This window comes from Rhipicephalus sanguineus, chromosome 11 (genome assembly GCF_013339695.2).
Source record: "Rhipicephalus sanguineus isolate Rsan-2018 chromosome 11, BIME_Rsan_1.4, whole genome shotgun sequence".
Lineage (NCBI taxonomy): Eukaryota > Metazoa > Arthropoda > Arachnida > Ixodida > Ixodidae > Rhipicephalus > Rhipicephalus sanguineus.
Genome location: NC_051186.1, coordinates 143,318,684 through 143,338,537, shown reverse-complemented (window position 1 = coordinate 143,338,537; position 19,854 = coordinate 143,318,684). Strand labels below are relative to the sequence as shown.

The 19,854-nt window shown below is 43.5% G+C and overlaps 1 protein-coding gene across 1 annotated transcript in view; it reads right to left on the bottom strand.

Moving 5' to 3' along the window:
• The window catches only part of LOC119375574 (uncharacterized), a 198,155-nt gene that overhangs the window by 117,786 nt on the left and 60,515 nt on the right, over positions 1–19,854 (bottom strand). Inside the window, exon 2 of the mRNA XM_037645788.2 lies at positions 10,106–10,244. Coding sequence (XP_037501716.1) covers positions 10,106–10,162 — 57 coding nt within the window. The 5' untranslated portion in view covers positions 10,163–10,244. The remainder of the gene's footprint in view (positions 1–10,105; positions 10,245–19,854) is intronic.

Sequence of the window (19,854 nt, the reverse complement as noted above, 5' to 3'; positions counted from 1 at the left end):
TATACCAAATTGGTATGGCTTGAGAAATGTGTATGGCGAACATAAACAACAGGAGTTATTATGAAAATCATGACACGCGTGTCATGTATAACATGACTTATGTGCAACCATCATGGTGCGCTGGCGGCTGTTTCGCTAGCTTGATATACACCAAAATTGGTATTGCGGGACATGACTGTGTGACGAACATAAATAACAGGAGTCAACATGAAAATCATGATACCCGTGTCATGTACAGCATGACATGGTGCGCTGGCGGACGTTTCGCTTGATTGATATACACCAAAATTGGTATTGGTGGGAATGGCAAGCACCGACCAATCGTTGAAACAAACACACAAATTGACGTTTCGGTCCCGCTACGGGGGCCTTTCGTTGAAACAAACACAAATTGACGTTTTGGCCCCGCTACGGGGGCCTTGAACAAGGCCCCCGTAGCGGGACCGAAACGTCAATTTGTGTGTTTGTTTCAACGACTGGTCGGTGCTTGCCATTCCCACCATGAATTTTCCCGACCAGACGGGTTTCCGTCGAACCCTGGACTTCATTGCAAAATTGGTATTGCGCGACATGTCTGTGTGACGAACATAAATAACAGGAGTTAATATGAAAATCATGACACCCGTGTCATGTACAGCATGACATAGTGCACTGGCGGACGTTTCGCTAGATTGATATACACCAAAATTGGTATTCCGCGACAAGACTGTGTGACGAACATAAATAACAGGAGTTAACATGAAAATCATGACACGCATGTCATGTACAGCATAACTTACGTGCCACGCTTATGGTGCGCTGGCGGCCGTTTCGCTAGCTTCATATACACCAAAATTGGTATTGCGTGACGTGACTGTCTGACGAACATAAATAAGAGGATTTATTATGACAATCATGACGCGCATGTCATCTAGGACATGATTTAGACGCCACGCTACTGGTGCGCTCGCGGCCGTTTTGTTAACTGGATATATCCCAAAATCAGTATGGCATGACAGGAGTGCGTGTCGAATATCACGTATCGTATACATATACCAGAATGTACGTTTCATTAGCATGGTATATACCAGATTGTACATGCATGCATTCATGACAAACTTGCGATATATTGTGAACTAGATGTCACATGAATGAGTACGTTTGCTTCAATGACAAACAAGGCTATATATGCAGCTCTTTGCTGGCTGCTTCGCATTACATCTATTCCCACATTGCGTGGGATCTGCCGGCTTTTTTCTTAACGTTGGCCTAATGGCTCTACTTCAGTTAAATCAATATTACTACAGGAAAAGAAATATAAATTCTCAGCCCAGTTCTCCGCCCTTTACGGCAGAATGTCCTTTCTTTTTCAATATATTGCGAAGCTCTCGAAGTTCTCGAAGCCTCGCGAAGCTCTCGAAGCCTTCGCTCCCGCCGAAATTAACATCCCACTTGACCTTTTTGAACATAAATGCCCGTAGCATATTGAAAAAAACAGACTCCCTTGAAGCCTTGCTTCTTACGTTTGAGCCAGATTTTGTAACACTTACGGAAACCTGGCTAACAGGCGATATTAAAGATGATGAGATAGCCCCTCCCAACTACGCTATCATCCGGAAAGACCGGACGACACGAGGCGGAGGTGTGGCCATGCTAGTCAAAAAAGATATTCCGTTTTTAGTGTTACCCGATGTTTCGGGTGCTGAGGCTATCTTTTGTAAGCTGAGCTATGATGTGTGCACTGTAGTCGTCGGATGCGTATATCGCAGTCATTCGTCCGACTTTGACAATATACGCCGATTGCATGAGTACACAGAACAACATGCGTCAGCATCCAGATTAATAATCGCAGGTGATTTTAACGCGCCTGATGTCAACTGGCACACAATGCAGCATCATTCACCCTGTGCGGATATGTTATTTGATTTTATGTTATCGTTCAACCTTTCACAAATAGTAACTGAACCTACACGTGTACAGGGATCCAGCTCTTCTGTATTAGACTTAATATTTCTCAGCCATCACTTCATAAGCGAAGAAACTAATTTATGTCTTCTAGATGGTATTTCCGATCACAAGATCACCTCTTGCACCATACCCCTTTATGACACTGTTACCCCTCAAGAAATAGTCGCGTACCCTGACTACAGTAAAGCTGAGGACACTAATATACTTGGTCACCTTGCTGATGAGTACGAATCGTTTGTGGAACTTTCCCGTAACAGCAGTACCGACATCGATGCCTTGTGGCTCGCACTAAAAGCGATCGCATCTCATTGTATAAATAAGTACGTGCCGATCAGAAAAAAGAAATCTAATAAGCGTAATCCATGGATTACGCGCGATGTTATACACGCCAAACGCAAAGAGGATGAGAAAACTGCTGAAAACCAACCCATTAAAATACACACATCACGATCTCAGCATGGCTATTGAATGCATGAAATCAAAAATTAAGACAGCTAAGCAGTTCTACTTCACTAATACACTCACTAACTTTTTGAAATCAGCCCCAACGAAGTTCTGGAACTACATCAACCCAAAAACTCGCAATGATGAAGGAACGACAGATGTAGACAACCGAAGGTCTGCCAACCCGCTTAATGACTACTTCAGCTCTGTCTTCACGGAGGATGATGGCACACTACCACAGGCACGTCCCTTTGAATTAAAGCCTCTAGACCAGCTATCAATAACCGAATCAGGCATACTTAACTTGCTGCTCAAACTACACTGTAAGAAATCATCAGGACCTGACAACATATCAAATGCATTCCTTCGCAGATACGCTGCGTGGATGGCCAAGTACCTATTAATAGTCTTTGACAAATCATTGTCGTCAGGGACCCTCCCTAACGACTGGAAAACAGCTAAAGTAAAACCAATTCATAAATCGGGAAGTAAAACCGAACCCTCCAACTACAGACCCATCTCACTGACATGCACAGCCTGCAAACTGTGAGAACACATTATCCTAAAGCACAAATCCAAACACCTTGAAAAGGAACAAATACTAACACCCTGTCAGCATGGATTTCGAAAAGGTGTCTCCACAGTCACGCAACTACTTGAACTTGTACACGATGTATCGCTAAGTGTCGACCTACAGAAACAAATCGATCTTATCTTTTTAGACTTTTCAAAAGCTTTCGACCGTGTATCACATCACAAACTAATTCATAAACTCGAACTAACCTTGGGTAAAGGGCCCATTGTCGATTGGATAAAAGATTACCTTAGTGACCGCACCCAGTTTGTAGAAGTCAGCAGGCAACATTCCCATAAATCTAGCGTAAGATCCGGAGTTCCACAAGGAAGCGTTCTGGCTCCAATTTTATTTCTTATATACATTAATGATCTGCCTTGTAATATTCCTGTCAGCGTCAGACTTTTCGCTGATGACTGCGTCTTATACCAAGTAATCGACTCTTATAGTGACCATCTTGCATTAAACAACTCTTTATCTTTAGTATTCAGATGGTGTAAAGAATGGCAAATGACATTGAACGTTAAAAAATCGGCTGTTCTATCAATAACGAGAAAGAAACACACATCTGATTTTAACTACACTATAGGTAGCGCCACACTCAGCGCAGTGAAAGAGTATAAATACCTTGGCCTAACACTAACCCATGACTTTAGATGGGAACGCCACGTAAACAACGTCACCTCGTCTGCACTAAAAAATTGTTTTTTTTAAATAGACGTCTGAGACTAGCCCCCCCTATCACAAAGCTATTAGCATACCAGACCTTTGTCAGATCAACTTTGGAGTACGCTAACGTTGTTTGGGTTCCTTCCACTAAAGAACTCATTTACAAACTCGAAGCAGTCCAAAGGAAGGCACTAAGATGCATTTACAATAAACATAGGCCAAAAGATTCACCCACAGAATTACTAAAACGGGCCGGTATCCTCACCTTACAAAACCGAGCCAAGCTTGCACGATTAAAAATGATGTATCAGCTCATTCACAAAGACATAAAGATTGACAGTTCCAAATACTTATCTTTAACTCAAACACGACAAACGCGGCACAAACACGCATTATCATTACATGAGCATGTCATTCATACGGACAGTCATAAATATTCATTTTTTCCTTTAATGACACGTGAATGGAACAGGCTGGATCCTAGTGTAACAACCAGCGCGACGTTATCTTCCTTTTTAGCATTGCTTGAAAATCAGCTACATGCTGCCCAGTTATGAGCTACCTGTATCACCATTACTTCTGTATATTTTTTTTTACATCAGTGTACTTTTTGTTCCAGTTTTCCCTTTGTATGCCTCTTTGACCACTTTTTTTTTACTGTTATAGTGTACCCATAATTCTGCTTATCCTACACACTGTCACTTCGTTTATTCTTCACCATTTTTATATCAGTGTATTTTTTGCTCCAGCTTTTCCTCTGTATGCCTCTTTGATCACTATTTTTTTTTTTTGCTGTTATACTGTACCCATAATTTTGTTTATCCTAGACACTGTTACTTCGTTTATCTTTCACTATTTTTATATCAGTGTATTTTTTGCTCCAGTTTTCCCTTTGTATGCCTCTTTGATCACTTTTTTTTTTACTGTTATACTGTACCCATAATTTTGTTTATCCCACACACTGTTACTTCGTTCACTTTCACCATTTTTTCATCAGTGTATTTCTTTTACTGCAGTTTTTCTTTTTGTATGCCTCTTTGATCACCTTTTATTTTTTCTCATTAGGATGTACTATTATTATGTACTACTACGTCTTCTAGTCTGCCTTTGTTAACTGCCAATATTTTCCTTATGTGTAATTGAATTTGTACTATTTGTATTGTTGTATTGTAACAATTCAATATGCCCTTCCTGTAAAGATCCCTAATGGGATCGACAGTATAAATAAATAAATAAATAAAATAAATAAATTTTTGCCCTTTCTCTCTAAGATTCTGCCACCAGTACTCTAGCCGTCTCTTACTTATTTCAATCGCGGGTGTGTTCAGATTTCCATTGTTGTGCCTAAAACCCAAGGCTTCATGTAGGCTCGTGCCCAAACGTACACCTGGGTGGATATCTCCACATTTATTTAGAACATGCTCCGCCGTTTCCTTATCTTCCCCGCAGCATGTGCATTGTTCTTCTTCTTTACTGAATCTCGCTTTATAACTACGCGTTATAAGGCAACCCGATTTGGCTTCAAACAGTAAAGCGCTTCCCCTTGAATTACCGTAAAACGCGTCCCTCCTTATCTCATTTTTGCCCTCTCGGTAATTACTCAAAGCCGGTTTTTTCTCCACAGATGCCATCCAGTAAATCCTCCCCGCCTCTCTGACTTTTCGCTTAACGCTCTTTGTTGACATATTGCTTACACTACCAGCCGTATATTTACTAGTGAGCCTCCTAGTTCTTTTTCTCCACTGTGTGTCCACGCTCTTCCTATACAAATAGCGGAACACCTCCTCTGCCCATTTACTCTCCTTCATATTCCTTGGCCTTTCTTTCAACCTTATTTTGCTCTGAGCTTCCCTCGCCTCAAAACCTGCCCATCCCACATCGCCCTTTGCAGCCTCATTTGTCGTCTTCCCGTGAGCACCCAACGCGAGGCGTCTCACAGTCCTTTGATTTATATCCATTCCCGATTGCGTCTCAGCCCTCATGCACACCACTGAGTTCCCAAAAGTATGCCCCGGAACCATTACACCTTTCCACCGACCTCGAAGCACCTCATACCTATTGTATCCCCACAACGCTCTGTGCTTCATTACTGCAGCATCCCTCTTTCCTTTTGCTGCCGAGGCTTTTTCCTGTAACTCCATGTATCTATCACTGTCATTTATCCATACTCCAAGGTACTTGTATTCTATTACCCTCGGTATTTCTTGGCCTTGTATTGACGCCGTCTGATCACAGGGTCCATTGAATACCATCAATCCACACTTCGTTACACTAAATCCTAATCCAAGAGCTTCACCTTCCCTCCCGCATATATCCGCCAGCCCCTGTATATCATCTCGACTGTCCGCAATAAAGACGATATCGTCCGCATAAAATAAACCTGGAAGCCTCTGTTCAATCATCACGCCGCCCTGTTTGTGTGACAGAATAAAGCCAATGTTGCTACCTTCTAGCGCTTTTTCCATACTCATCATGTACAGCATGAATAACAGCGGGGACAAAGGACATCCCTGTCTCAGCCGCTTGCTAATCTCAACGTTCTCTTTGGTACTCATTCCTTCCCATTCTACGCAAACTGTATTTTCCCGGTATACCTCTCTCAAAAGATGTATACAGTAGTCGCCTATGCCCATATATATATATATATATATATATATATATATATATATATATATATATATATATATATATATATATATATATATATATATGTTCTCATTTCTCATTTTTACTGCTTCAATCTCCAACTTGTATAGTACCGATGTAATGGTTAGAGGTCTTTACGAGCGAACCTTATCCTTTTCTCCCTTGCCTTTAGAGATTAAGTTCATTATACTTTTTCGCCAACTGTCCGGTATTTGCCTGTCTTTTAAGCATTTTTCTACGGCTTTCAGCAATGCTTGTTTAGTGTTATATCCTAGTTCGTTAATGAGGCTAACGGGAACCCCACCTAACCCGCGGCAGTGCGCTTTGGAATTTTTCCTTCGGCTTTTTTCCAGTTGAAATTCTCAAGTACTAGCTCTTCCTCGGTTGCTATATCCGCCACACAATTACTCACCCGGGAAATCCCCTTGACGCTCTTTTTAAATGAATCGGCTGTTACCTTTCGGATGTAACCTAGCGCTTCGTACCCTTCCATGTGATTTCCTCCTTCATCTACAATATGTTGTTGCATTGTGACAGACTTCCTACCTAGCGCTTTATGTCTCCAAAATATCTTTGGCGCGGCCTCCTTTTTTTCGTGAGTCTCTGTCACCCAGCGTTCACTTGCACCTTTGATTTTTGCCTCGACCAATTTCTGTACAATGGATTTTTTCTCTAAATATATTTCCCATATTTTGTTGACTTCGTCCTGCGGTCGCTTGTCCTTTTTTGCCCTTCTATGATTCCGTGATGCTTCACGCCGCTTCTCGATCGCCTCCCGGATTTCCTTGTTCCACCAACTTTTTGGCTTTCTTTTTCCTTTCCAGGAAATAGTTTTCTTCTCTTTCCCTATCTCCTTCGTCATTAGATCTAACAGCTCACTGTACTCCCATTCCTTGCCTGGTATTTTGCCTACTTCTTCCTCGACTGTTGCGCCTATATTTATTACTTGTTTGTCATTTAAATACGAGCTGCCAGACTTTGATTCCATGCTCTTATTTCCAGTTTCATATCCCATTTGTAATGTTATTCGTTTATGATCACTACCCAAGCTTGTAATCCCTTCCTCGTCTATTCTCATTTCTCTCAGTTTGTGGTAAATTCCTTCAGTCATGAGACAATAATCAATTCATGATTGCCTGTCTCCGACTTCCCACGTGATCTGGCCGTCACATTTAGGCGCGGTGTTAACTATCTCGAGACTATGTTGCTCGAAGAGATGTAGTAATAACTTCACAATGGTGTCTGAATATCCGTCAAGGTCGTGTATGTGGGCATTCATGTCCCCTAGAAGGATGATTTCGGCCCCATTACCAAATTCCTTAATATCCTCACTCATGCAATCCACTATCTCCTGATTCTTTTCTTTGCAGTTATTTCCCGTCCACAAGTAGGCTACCCCTAGCCACGTTTCCTTTCCACCTACTGTGCCCAAAACCCTGAGGTGCTCTGAGCACGTCTGTTTCACTCTAACCCATTTGGCGCCGCGGTGAATTAGCATTCCTACACCCCCACCTTTCCTTTCTGATATGATCCTGTTGCACCCTTCCCAAATAGAATTATCAATATGTGGTGGCTCTTCCAAGTCTCTAAGGCGTGTTTCTCTAACCGCATAAACGCCTATTTGTTCTTTGTTTTACTGCTCCTAAATCTCTAACCATTCTGCCTTTTTTCTGCCACCCTGCATGTTTATGTAACTAATCGTAAGACGCACCTTCTCCCTTTTTCTTTTTCCTTTTTTTCTGGTTTTCGCAGTACGACCTGTCAAAAAGTCCTCCTCGTTGTTTTCCCTGTTACTAGCTACCTCGGACTCCGTAGGGCCCGTGTGCCCCCCAAAAAGCTACTGCGCGTCCTGCCAGTCGCCAGCCCACCTCATGACCTAGCCTCTTATCGAAGTGTATTCCTTCGCTTTGGAAACCACCCCACCTGTGCGCCTCCTTGTTTATATCCACTGCCTCGAAACCCTTCTCTCGACTAATTCGCCATATCTCTTTGCGTCGACGACCACTCTTTGCAAGTTGTCGTTGCGCACTGGTACTTCCGGTACTGTGCATACTACAATTTGCACCGGGGGGACACTACGCGTGCATGTCCTCGACCGCTTTCACCAAGGTCATCGCTAGTCCTGACGATTCTTTGTTCAAGGCGTGATTTAGCCCTCCCGCTATTACCACGAAGTTACATCTGTTAGCTTTAGCTGCGAGTTTTTCACTCGCTTGCCTCATGACTGACCCCAGCGAATGTCGTGGTAACGTCCCTATCGAAACTCTCTTATCGACTTTCACCCTCTCCTTGATTGCCTCTGCGCATCGGACTAAATTTGAGTCCCTGGCGATAATGCCCTGCTCAGACATTCCTTCTGAAACCTGCACCTGGCTGCTGACTAGGTGATTAGCGTGAGTCACGGCTGCTGCTTTGTCCCCTCCCTCCCTCCCTCAGAACTACTTCCCGAAGCTGGGCGCTGTGACCACAGTATCTGCCTTTGTCATACCTGATGCTCCCTTGGCCTCTCCCCCACGGGGTGTCGTGCGCTGTTCATCACACCGCCCCTGTGGGCGCCTTTCTCGGAAAAATAAAAAAAAAAGAAAGAAAGCACCACTCGGAGGTTGCGCTGCATTGGACCTGGAAGTTCGTCTTGACATTGCAAGCAGCTGCTTTATGCGGATGCCTGCAATTACTGTGAAACTACATTGGCTTCATATGCTGTGACCTCCGGCTGAGCAAGGTTAGGTGAGGTGACATAGCGGCTTCAATGCCTCGTTCATATCACAGTCCAGCACGTGTTTTTCTGCGATGCTACTGTCTGTAATAACCTCTGGGTCCCCGAGGTAGAGTCGGGGAAATGACCATTTTCTTCCGCTTTATGGTTTCAATGTAGTGTCCGGCTGCTTCTCTTTTAATATTACACACGCCTAACACCTGAATGAGATGACCTTGGGTCCCTTCCGCGCTACTGAAAAGGATCTATGGAGTATAAGTATTTGAAAAACTACAAACATTTAACGCTAACTGTCGTGGGAGTCTCTGCGTGCTCCACAAATGTGCAGCAACTGGCGGCTACCAGAAAGTGGTATAACAACATTTCTACTGCAACCAAAGAAGCAAGAAATGGAGCTGCGAATGGCAATCAAAGAGATAATTTGCGCATGCTTTCTGAGATTCGGCTTAACAAGACCTGTGATTGGCCAAGATGGTTCATACTCGGTGCGAAACAAAGGAGCGCTAAGAAACGGGGACATAAACGGGAGGCCTGTGCCTCCCGTTTATGTCCCCGTTTCTAGCGCTCCTTTGTTTCGCGTGAAGTTTGCTTTACCCACAGTTAGGCGAACGTGGTTTCGCTGAATAGTGTGAATTGCAATGGCATAATAATAATAATAATATTGATTGTGGGGGTTTTATGTTCCGAAGCCATTATATGATTGTGAGAGACGCCGCAGTGGAGGGCTCCGGAAGTTTTGACCACCTGGGGATCTTTAACGGGCACCTAAATCCAAGTACACGGGCCTCTAAAATTTGGCCTCCATCAAAATGCGACCACGATTCGATTCCGCGACCTTCGGGTAAGCAGTAAGTCACCATAACCACAAGACCGTCCTGGCCGGTAGAATTACAATGGCAGCCATTCACGCGTAGCTATGTTCTTACCACGAATTCTAAGAAGCGCTGACAACGTTCGAATCGGAATTATTCCAAATCAGATACAAAACGCGGCCATTTTTCGCAAGATATTACTTCGTACGCGTTATTTGCCTTGGTTCGTTCGCCTTCGCAGAAGATATCAGGATCGGCGAGAATTTTCAACAGTCGTATGACGTTTATTAGACTGACCACTTTCCACCGCTCTTTGACGACATGTCCCGGCTGGAGGAGGTCTTCGCTGGTCATAGTGATCCTGTAGCTGGACACGTTGTTGTTGTCGTCCTCCTCTTCGTCGCCCGACGCAGTGCCACCGCCATTATAGCTGTACCTGCACAATGAGGCGGCACACAATGAGGCCTCTACTGTATACAAGAGAAAAGCTATTTCCTACATACACAGAGAAAAATCCTGTATGAGACTATGCACGAAACTATAAAAAATAACAAGGAAATGGTGTCGGAATCGCACGATATATTTATGAGGCATTAGTAACAACTTCGCGAGATCTAGTTGGTTTTAGATGTGAGCTTAAGACAGCGTAAATTAGACAATGACCCCCTCATCCGCCCCCCCTCCTCCCCCCCCAAAAAAAAAACAACGGCACAAGCGGACAGGATTGCCCGAAATACCGCTCTAACGTTGACGTAAGACAAGGCGTGTTTCTCGGCTGATGTGATTATTCCATATGAGACGAGCACACGGGAACCTTTCTGCTCGGTACAAATAAAAGCAGTAAGCGCGATGTAAAGCGTTGGCGGTGGAAGATGCATACGTCGTAAAGCGTTCGCAAATGATGTGGCGACTGTGCTGGACCTGAGAGTGCCTAAAAGTGTTGCCTGTATTTACAGGTAGCCTGTGTGAGCACAGGAGATGGACGAACACCGACAGCTTGTGTTCCGACGTCAAGCCGCTCGTAGTGATCAGAAATCAAGTCGGTATTGTTTGTTTTATTCATTCGGTGCGGTCCGACTGTACGGGACTCTCTTTCCACGTGGTTATGACGTTGAAGAACGCACAAGTCAGCCCGGTAAAGATGGAACTCATTATCAGATGCATCATGAAATGCGCAATGTGGTCGTCGGCGGCGGCGTCGGCACGAGCGACACAAAAAAATGCGATGAAGTCCCCATGTGACGTAATTATGACGTCACAGGTCGCCAACAATGTTTACTTCCTCATGACGTCATCACCTGACACCGTCACTTAGTCAGGGGTGGGGGGGGATCCCAGAGGCAGTGAAAGACCACGGTAGATGCAGAAAGCCTTCGGGAGAGGATCAATCCAATCGAATGAGAATGGGGTAGAAGACGGCTTCGAGGCGTCTTCGGCAATTACATAAGGGGCCTTGTAAGTCTTCGGGCTGTGCCTCGTAAAGGAAGCCATACTCACGTTACAACGACAGCGAGCCTTGTCGTCGGTCATCAATAATCTGATATTCGGTTCACCATGTCAGCATTTATACATGCACAATGGTACTTACGAGTGGTGGGTTCCGACCCTCTTTAGGCATGCTGGTTCGTGTGTTTGTATGTGTACGTATATGGGTCATTCCACGCCAAACATCCCAGCCATTTTGGCGACCATCTCGCATGTATTCGAAAAAAAATTTGCTGATTTACTGCATCGAAAACAGTAAATTGCTGGGATATGTCGGGCAGAAAAAAATTGTTGATCACGTGCTGGCCTTCCGAATTTCGTAGGGTGTCGTCTGAGTGGTGTTTGTCGGAAAATTTATTCTGGGAGTATTCTTTCTCGTTTTAGTACCAAATATGGTTCACACACTAAGCAAAAACGTTTTGTGTTAGGTGTTCGAAACTGAATAATATCACTGCGATTTTTAAATGCGAAGCATTTCTTTGCGAACCTTTGGCACTTTGATCTATCTATCTATCTATCTATCTATCTATCTATCTATCTATCTATCTATCTATCTATCTATCTATCTATCTATCTATCTATCTATCTATCTATCTATCTATCTATCTATCTATCTATCTATCTATCTATCTATCTATCTATCTATCTATCTGAGTAAAGAATACTTACTCTACGAAAAGTACATTTTGCGTTAAAAATATTTTCAGACCACTGAATATTGTAAATATTACCAGAAAAAAACATAAATTTGAGAAAAACATTATTTTTGTCCACATTGAGACTCAATTTACACCCCGTGATGCTCTAATGAAAAATCAGCTTCATACGTTAACCCAGGGGCCTCAAACGTGCGGCCCGCGGACCTTTCGCTAGTGCCGCGCGGCTTCACAAGGATACATTTGTGTGACGTAGGGCTAAATGGCGCTCGCATTATTTTCCGGCCTATTGCGAATAATAACGCCATTATCGTATTACATACTACTGCACATGCTGTATAAATGTAATCTTATATTTTTTATTGTATGTTCTTGCCCGTTGAAGTTTGTATTAGCCCTATACACATTCTACAACCTGTATATATATATGTCCATGTACTTGCCATTTGTTCACGACTGACTTTATGTGCCACCCTGCAAGAATCACCAAATGGTGATTGCAGTATATGTAAATAAAAAAAAATAAATAAAGCTACAGAGACAGGACTAGTCTCAAGCATTTTCTTTTGCGGGGCAGCCCATGTGGTCACTATGAGTTGAAACATGACCGTGGAACCGAAACTCTACATTTCAGAAGATTTTAGTCACTGTGGATACCAGTAACGATGTGTCTCTCGGACCTTGACGTTAAATCCATTTCAAAAATGACCCATGTATGAGATATGGAAAAGGCGTTCCTTCAAATGTCAATGTTCGGTGACATTTTGTTTTAATATCTCTAACACCCCCCCCCTCCCGCCCCGCTTCCACCATCGTCACTGTTGCGACCCTAGCGGGAGTAAACTTCGTGACTGCGGTCCGATAGCTGACGTAAGTTTGAGACCCCTGCCCTAATCGAAAGCATATATATGTAGTTGTTATCATATGGAAAGTTTTGTCATTACGATTTCTGCTTTAGGGAGGAATGTTCCCCACTGACGGCAGTGAGAAACTTAAACGAGGAAGCAGCCGTGTGGCCAAATGATAGACATAAATGGCGAACTTCAAAAATCATGTTCTCGCTTAAAACAAAAATTTAATGATAAAATTTGCTATATAAGAAGAACCGTTTACTTGCTTTCGATACAGGTTTAAAGATGTTTTTGAAATGGAGCACCACATGGTGTAAATTGCGTCTCAATGTGGACCATTATGGTGATTTTCTCAAATTCGTGAGTTTCTCTTGTAAAATTTCGAACTTATGTTGTTTGAACATATACTAACACAAAGTACACCTTCCGTAGAGTAATTATTCATTCCTCAGATTTTCATACATCACGCAATAATACAAGGAAAACAAATCAAACATCAAATTTTGGCAAAATTCCTGGAGGCGTATATTGCAGAAAAATTGCAGTAATAATATTGAGCTTCGAACGCCTTTAACAACACCTTTGCTTAGCATGTGAAGCACATTTAGTATTGAAACGAGAAACGATACTCTCACAAGAAATCTTCGGACAAGCAACACTCAGACGACACATGACAAAATGTTTTTCTGTCCGAAATATTCTAGCAATTCACTGTTTTCAACGCAATTATTGAGCACGATTTTTTCGAATACATTTGAGATGGTCGCCAAAATGGCTGGGACGTTTCGCGTGGCATGACCGTATATAACGTCTGAAGATTTCGGGGAGTCTCAGTGGCCCCAACACCCTTCCCTCTATGCGAGGACGTTATGTCCGCAGAATGAATCGGCAATTTCGCATGAATCAATGTCGCTCATACTTTTCTTTAAGTTACATGAGCGTACATTTAGACATATCGCCGAGTGCTGGGCTCACAGATATTGTTCGCTTTAAGTGAGCTCGGTAATTTAGTAATTTAGTTGAGAATACTAGTGATTAGAAAACTTGCAACATATAATGGAAGGCGGCAATACATAGTTGTGATGTGTTTCCGCATTGAAGAAATTGATATATAGCGCGATATTGCACATATCTCGCCTGCACTCTAGAAGGCAAGGAAGTTTGCATGGTTGTTGCCAAGTAATGAGAAAACGTGCATATGTTAAGGCGGTGCAAGAGTTACCATTGCCCAGATTCAATGGTAGAATTTGTCTTGCGTAGTTATGCGCAGCAAGGGAGGAAGGTTGTTCTTGGGCGACGATAACTAGTTATATAATGGCGCTTATCACTCGCGACCATCGGGCTTCACGAGGAATGAAATCACTGGAGCCTTTTCAGTTTCACATTGCGAAGTTAACAAGCCCCGTGTAGCTCCCTTCTGTGTAGCTTACCCTCAGTGACAATTAGAGGTAGAATTCTGGCACGTTAAGCTTATTACACGAACTTCTCTTCACAGTCGACCAGACCGTACCACGGTCCAGACAGTTCGTTCATTAGGTAATGCAGAGTCTGTGCCGAAGTTCGGGCAGCCAGGTGGCGCGCCAGAGCGATCAGTCGCCCCTCGCGGAAATGGCCCGAGACACGCGCGTGGGATTCCGGGCGTTCCTAAAAGCGGGACCTGCTGCTGCTATTTCAGTCCGGCGCTGTACCAGAAGGAACACGGGCAGAAATAGACGGCGCGCCGCCCGCAACTACAATGCCCAAGCAGCAACAAGAAGCGCTTACGTAACAAGATGACGAGCCATCCAAGTATATTAACGGCCAACACGCTTGTGTCAGAGCGGAGTTCGCTTGCTTAATACCTCTAAGTGCAGAGGTCTCGTATTGGCACAACTGTTAAAGGGGCCCCAAGCTACGTTTTATTGTGCGGTTGCTTGCTGTGTCGCTTGATGATGGCTGCAGCGCCAGTTACAAAGCGACGAAATCAAAGCGTGCGATATTTTAGTTCAGGGGTCGGCAGCCTGCGGCCCGCGTAGCAGTATAATGCGGCCCCGGAAGCCCTCCTTTCTCCTCTTGTCACTTCCTATCTGAAGGCCGATATGCCAGTTTGGACCTCAAATGCTGTAACCGATGTTTGTAAATTGCAAATTTGTCCCATGCGTACTGAAAATAAATAGAAATTTTATTTCAATTTTCTACGTTATTGTCCATTCACCGCGTGTTTTCTCTTTGCCTGCAAAGACGCCCCCCCCCCTTTCACGATTTGCCGTGCGGTCACCGCCGTGTCAGCATCGTGCAACTCGGCCCTTCGCCTCAAAAGGTTGCCGACCCCTGTTTTAGTTTGTTATTGAAATCGGTTTCCGCGCCGGCTGCAGCGTCGCTCATGAAAATTTCTAGCAGCGGATGCAACTTGCCTTGCTGATGTGGATCTTGATCGGTGGAGAATAAATACTATATTATGCACGCATACGTTCATACCTTTGCAGCTTGTTTTGATGCTAACGGTCAAATTGATGTAATATTCTTAGACTACAGTAAAGCATTCGACACAGTTCGACACGATAAACTAATTATAAAGGTTCGGTTAGTTGGCATACCACAACTATTTGTCTCCTGGATCTCAGCTTATCTCCACAATCGCCACCAATACGTTCAGGTGAGAGAAAAACAATCCGGCTGCTTTCCGGTGACTTCTGGCGTTCCGCAGGGGAGCGTACTAGGCCCCCTTCTGTTTCTGGTCTACATTAATGACATTGTCGATGTAATTAGCACCCCGGTACAAATTCGTCTATTTGCTGACGATGGTGTTTTGTTTAGAGATGTAACCTGCATTAGTGACCAATGTGACCTTAATACTAACTTAGGCAATGTGTCAAAATGGTGTGAGCAATGGGGAATGCTTCTTAATGCAAATAAATGTGTGTATCTCCCGTAACGCGCAAAAAAGTCCCATGAGACTACACATACAATTTCGCTGAAGCACCTTTACTTAAAGTAGTCTCCTACAAATACTTAGGCCTAACGTTAACAAGTACCTTATCCTGGAATTTGCACATAAATAACATCTGCTCTGCCGCTTTCCGTAAATTATGGCTTCTCCGCCACAAGCTCAAGACTGCCCGCCTAGTGTTAAACTCCTATCCTACTTTTCCTTAAGTAGGCCAAAACTTGAGTACGCCTCCATAGTTTGGGATCCCCACACAAAAATTAACATTCAAAACCTAGAAAGAATTCAAAGAAAAGCAGTACGATTCATTTATAGTAAATTTATTTCATCCGACTCCCCCACTGCATCACTAACGGCAAGTGGTATAGAACTTTGAAGAAAATTTGAAGAAAAAAAAAGTCGGCTACAGTTTCTTTCCGACACATTAAACCACAGGCTATCCTTAGACACCGCAGCATACGTACCCCCCTTGTTAAGCAGACCCACTCGGCACCACTATCCTCATTCCCTAATGCCAATCTTCGCAAGGACTGACACTTTTCGGTAATCCTTCTTCCCACAAACAATAGCTGATTGGAAAAAACTAACCGAAACATTTCCCCAACGCCCTTCACCATTTGTGTAAACACTATTCTTCCGTGACTTCCTTAGAACTGTATTATGACCAAGTTGTTCAATTTTTTTTTTGAGGTCATAACCCTCCGTCTTATATCGAAAGAAATTGTGTGAAAAACGCTTTGCAACCTTGTTTCATTCTGTTATTTAGTGTCTATCATGTATGCTCATCATGCTTGGACTTGTTGTCAGCAGTATTCTATGAATAAATAAATTAATTAATTAATACTGAACTTGATATTAACAACGGAACTAAATACTACAGGAGATATAAGACATTTTGACAGTTTCGGTAATTGAAAATTACCCTTAACGTCTTTTCTTCCCTTGCTGATGCCACAGCAAAAATAATTCGCCATTATAATAAGAGAAATTATGCTGCTATAAATGATAGTGTACGTTCCTTGACAGCGTGTTATCGCCGTCGTTCAGTAACCAAGACAACTGGACTCTGTCCAAAAAAAACATGGCTGATCCCTCCGTCATAGGAATCGGTATAACACGAAAGTGAAACGTGTCTTCACAGAAGTAGTGCTTATTGTGTAATGATATATGAGAGCTTGTACAATGTCCATTCGTGTTTGGCAGCTATAGCACCGTTTGACGTGGATGCACCCATGTTGACAGCATGTCTATCGTGACGACTAACGCCCATGATCATGATTAAACCGTTGTGGTAGCTGACGGTGTGAACATATATTTGGACACAGCGAATCGTGAATCCCGCGTAAGGATGATATGAACAAGCTGATAATCAACACTGGTACCCGGCATGCACTTCTTCAAAGCGTCGTCAATTAAGGAGAGAAACGGCACGGTGTGCGCTTTCTAGTAATGGGTAGCCGACGCCTGTGCTCATGCATACATAACACACACTGCGCTTCAGCAACACGGGAGGTAGAGGTTCGTAGCCTGAGCCGCAAACGCGTGCGTCCCGCTGGCCTCTGTCTCGCAGGCGCTAGTCTCGCTCCACCAAGGCACAACATTCGCCCGTCGAAATCGCGTCCTTTCTGCAACGCATATTGCAGCAGTTTTGTTAGTCGGTGCTCTCGCAATTGAAGCAGTCGGCGGCGGAGAAATCCCGTTGGTGCACGTGGAAGCTGCACTACTCCGATGAGCCGACGCACGCTTACACGAAGCCAAAGGCAAAGAACGTAACTGCGTCAAGGGTGCCTCGGCGACGCCAGCGCGGCCAGTCTACCTCTCTGGTATCGAGACGCTTTAACCATGACCCCCGATAGCGCGTGCAATCTCGGAGTAAGCGCTAGTAAGTGTCGATCGTGAAGCATTACTTCTTTTCACATCTCACAGACGGCGGCACCGCCCCGCTCCGCCCGCCGCGACAGAGAACGTGTGAAAGATATAAGGCGCGTTCGCGCCGTGTCTATCATCTCCCGAGTTGGCTTAGTCGGTAGGGCGTCGGGCGCTTGCCGTCGCGGCCGCAACGTCGTGGGTTCGATTCCCAGCGGGGTATCTTATTCTTGGTTTTTTTCTTTCTCACCCGTTGGCGTCCATTTTATCAACGTCATATCCGTGACGGATGTACTTGGTGGACCCCGGCATAAAACACTTTCGTGTTAAAACAAGTTAGCTTCATTAGAAAGTGCGCACATTCAACAAGGTAACAAATGATAATGGAATCCGCGGTTCACTTAACAGACTGAGAAATAAAAAAAAGGAGATGTACGGGGAAGCAAAACACGCACTAACTGCCACGTCGTTGCAGTAATAGAAGGACATTTTGGAAAGCAACTGCTCTGCGATACGCGCTGCCCAAAATAAATATTTTTTCTCACGATATACCGTCTCTGCTCACAACTAACAAAAAGGTTTTGCTCACAAGAACACAGAAAGTGCATCCGAAACGCCGCGATAACATCATCACCTTGCGCGATGACGATCACATTCCCATTCCAGACCACGACGGTCCCAACGCTTTCAATACGTCATTTTGATAAATTTACACCATTGAAGACCATACAAACCTACCTGAAGTAGCTGACTCTGACTATCCCTTTTTGCAGCCCATTGACATCACTGTCGACGGCATCGCATCTTCAATAAATAATCTTAAACTGCCGACGTCAGCAGCTGCGTAGAGGAGATTGACACAAATATACTAAAAAATACAATATCAGCCTAGAGTAAAATATTATGTCACATCTTTCGGCAATCACTATCAACAAGAGAGCTTCCACATGAATGGAAAATCTAGTAGGTCGTTCCCGTGTTTGAACGTGGCAATAGAAATTCACCTCAGAATTACAGGCTCATTTCACTAACATCAATCTGCTGGAAGCAGAACCAAGAATTTAAGCGCTTTATCCTACCTAACATTTGTTCGCTTTAGTTCGAATTCGCTTCTTCAATTTGGTCCCCTCGCTATACTTAGTTAACAACATGCTAGAATCAATCCAGAATAGAGCCGCCAGATTCATCTCACAAAACTGCGATCGTAGCACAAGCGTAACGCGAGTTAAAAAGCCCTTATCTATTTTCCCTTTGAGCAGTCGTCGTGGCATGACCCTCCTATTGTGGTTTCATAAATACGTGCACGGAGCAAGACCATCGCCATTAAATCTCACGTCGAAAGGAGATCACGTCTTTCCTTCACGCGTATCGACGGCACATCTTTCTGCCCTCCCTCGCGTCGTCCGCACGACCTTCCAGATGACGCAGTAGCTGAGCACAATACGGATGAATTTCCACACCGCCTCACCACGCATTTCCAGAATTATCTGTTTGCTTTATATATGTCCAGCCTGCCATTTATGCGTTTAACTATGAGTACTTTCTTGCTTCCTTTTATTAGTGATTTTTACGTTTGATTTTGAATGATAACGTGCACTTCATTTCTAATGTAAAATCTTGCGCAATTTTATTGATTATAAATGCGAAGCACTTGTAAGCGAACTTCTGCGACTTTGAGCGTATCTATCTATCTATCTACCTATCTATCTGTCTATCTATCTATCTATCTATCTATCTATCTATCTATCTATCTATCTATCTATCTATCTATCTATCTATCTATCTATCTATCTATCTATCTATCTATCTATCTATCTATCTATCTATCTATCTATCTATCTATCTATCTATCTATCTATCTATCTATCTATCTATCTATCTATCTATCTATCTATCTATCTATCTATCTATCTATCTATCTATCTATTTAACATACCTTACAGGCTCTGGTTAGAGCATAGGGTAAGGGGGGCTTACAGAAAAAAAGAAAGAAAAATGAGAACGTATACAGTTCAAATATACAAATAAATGCAACATAACAGCGACACTAATAACAGTAATAGAACATTGATTACAAGGAAAATACAGTCACCAAGTATATGCACATCCATACAAATGTCTATGAAATGATGCTAGGTGTAGTGAGAGAGTAGTTTCTCGCGGAACGCGTTGTTGTTAGTGACTGAAACTATCACGTCGGGAAGATCATTCCACAGTGAGATTGCCTGTGGCAAAGCAGATAAGTTGAACGCACGTGTTCTG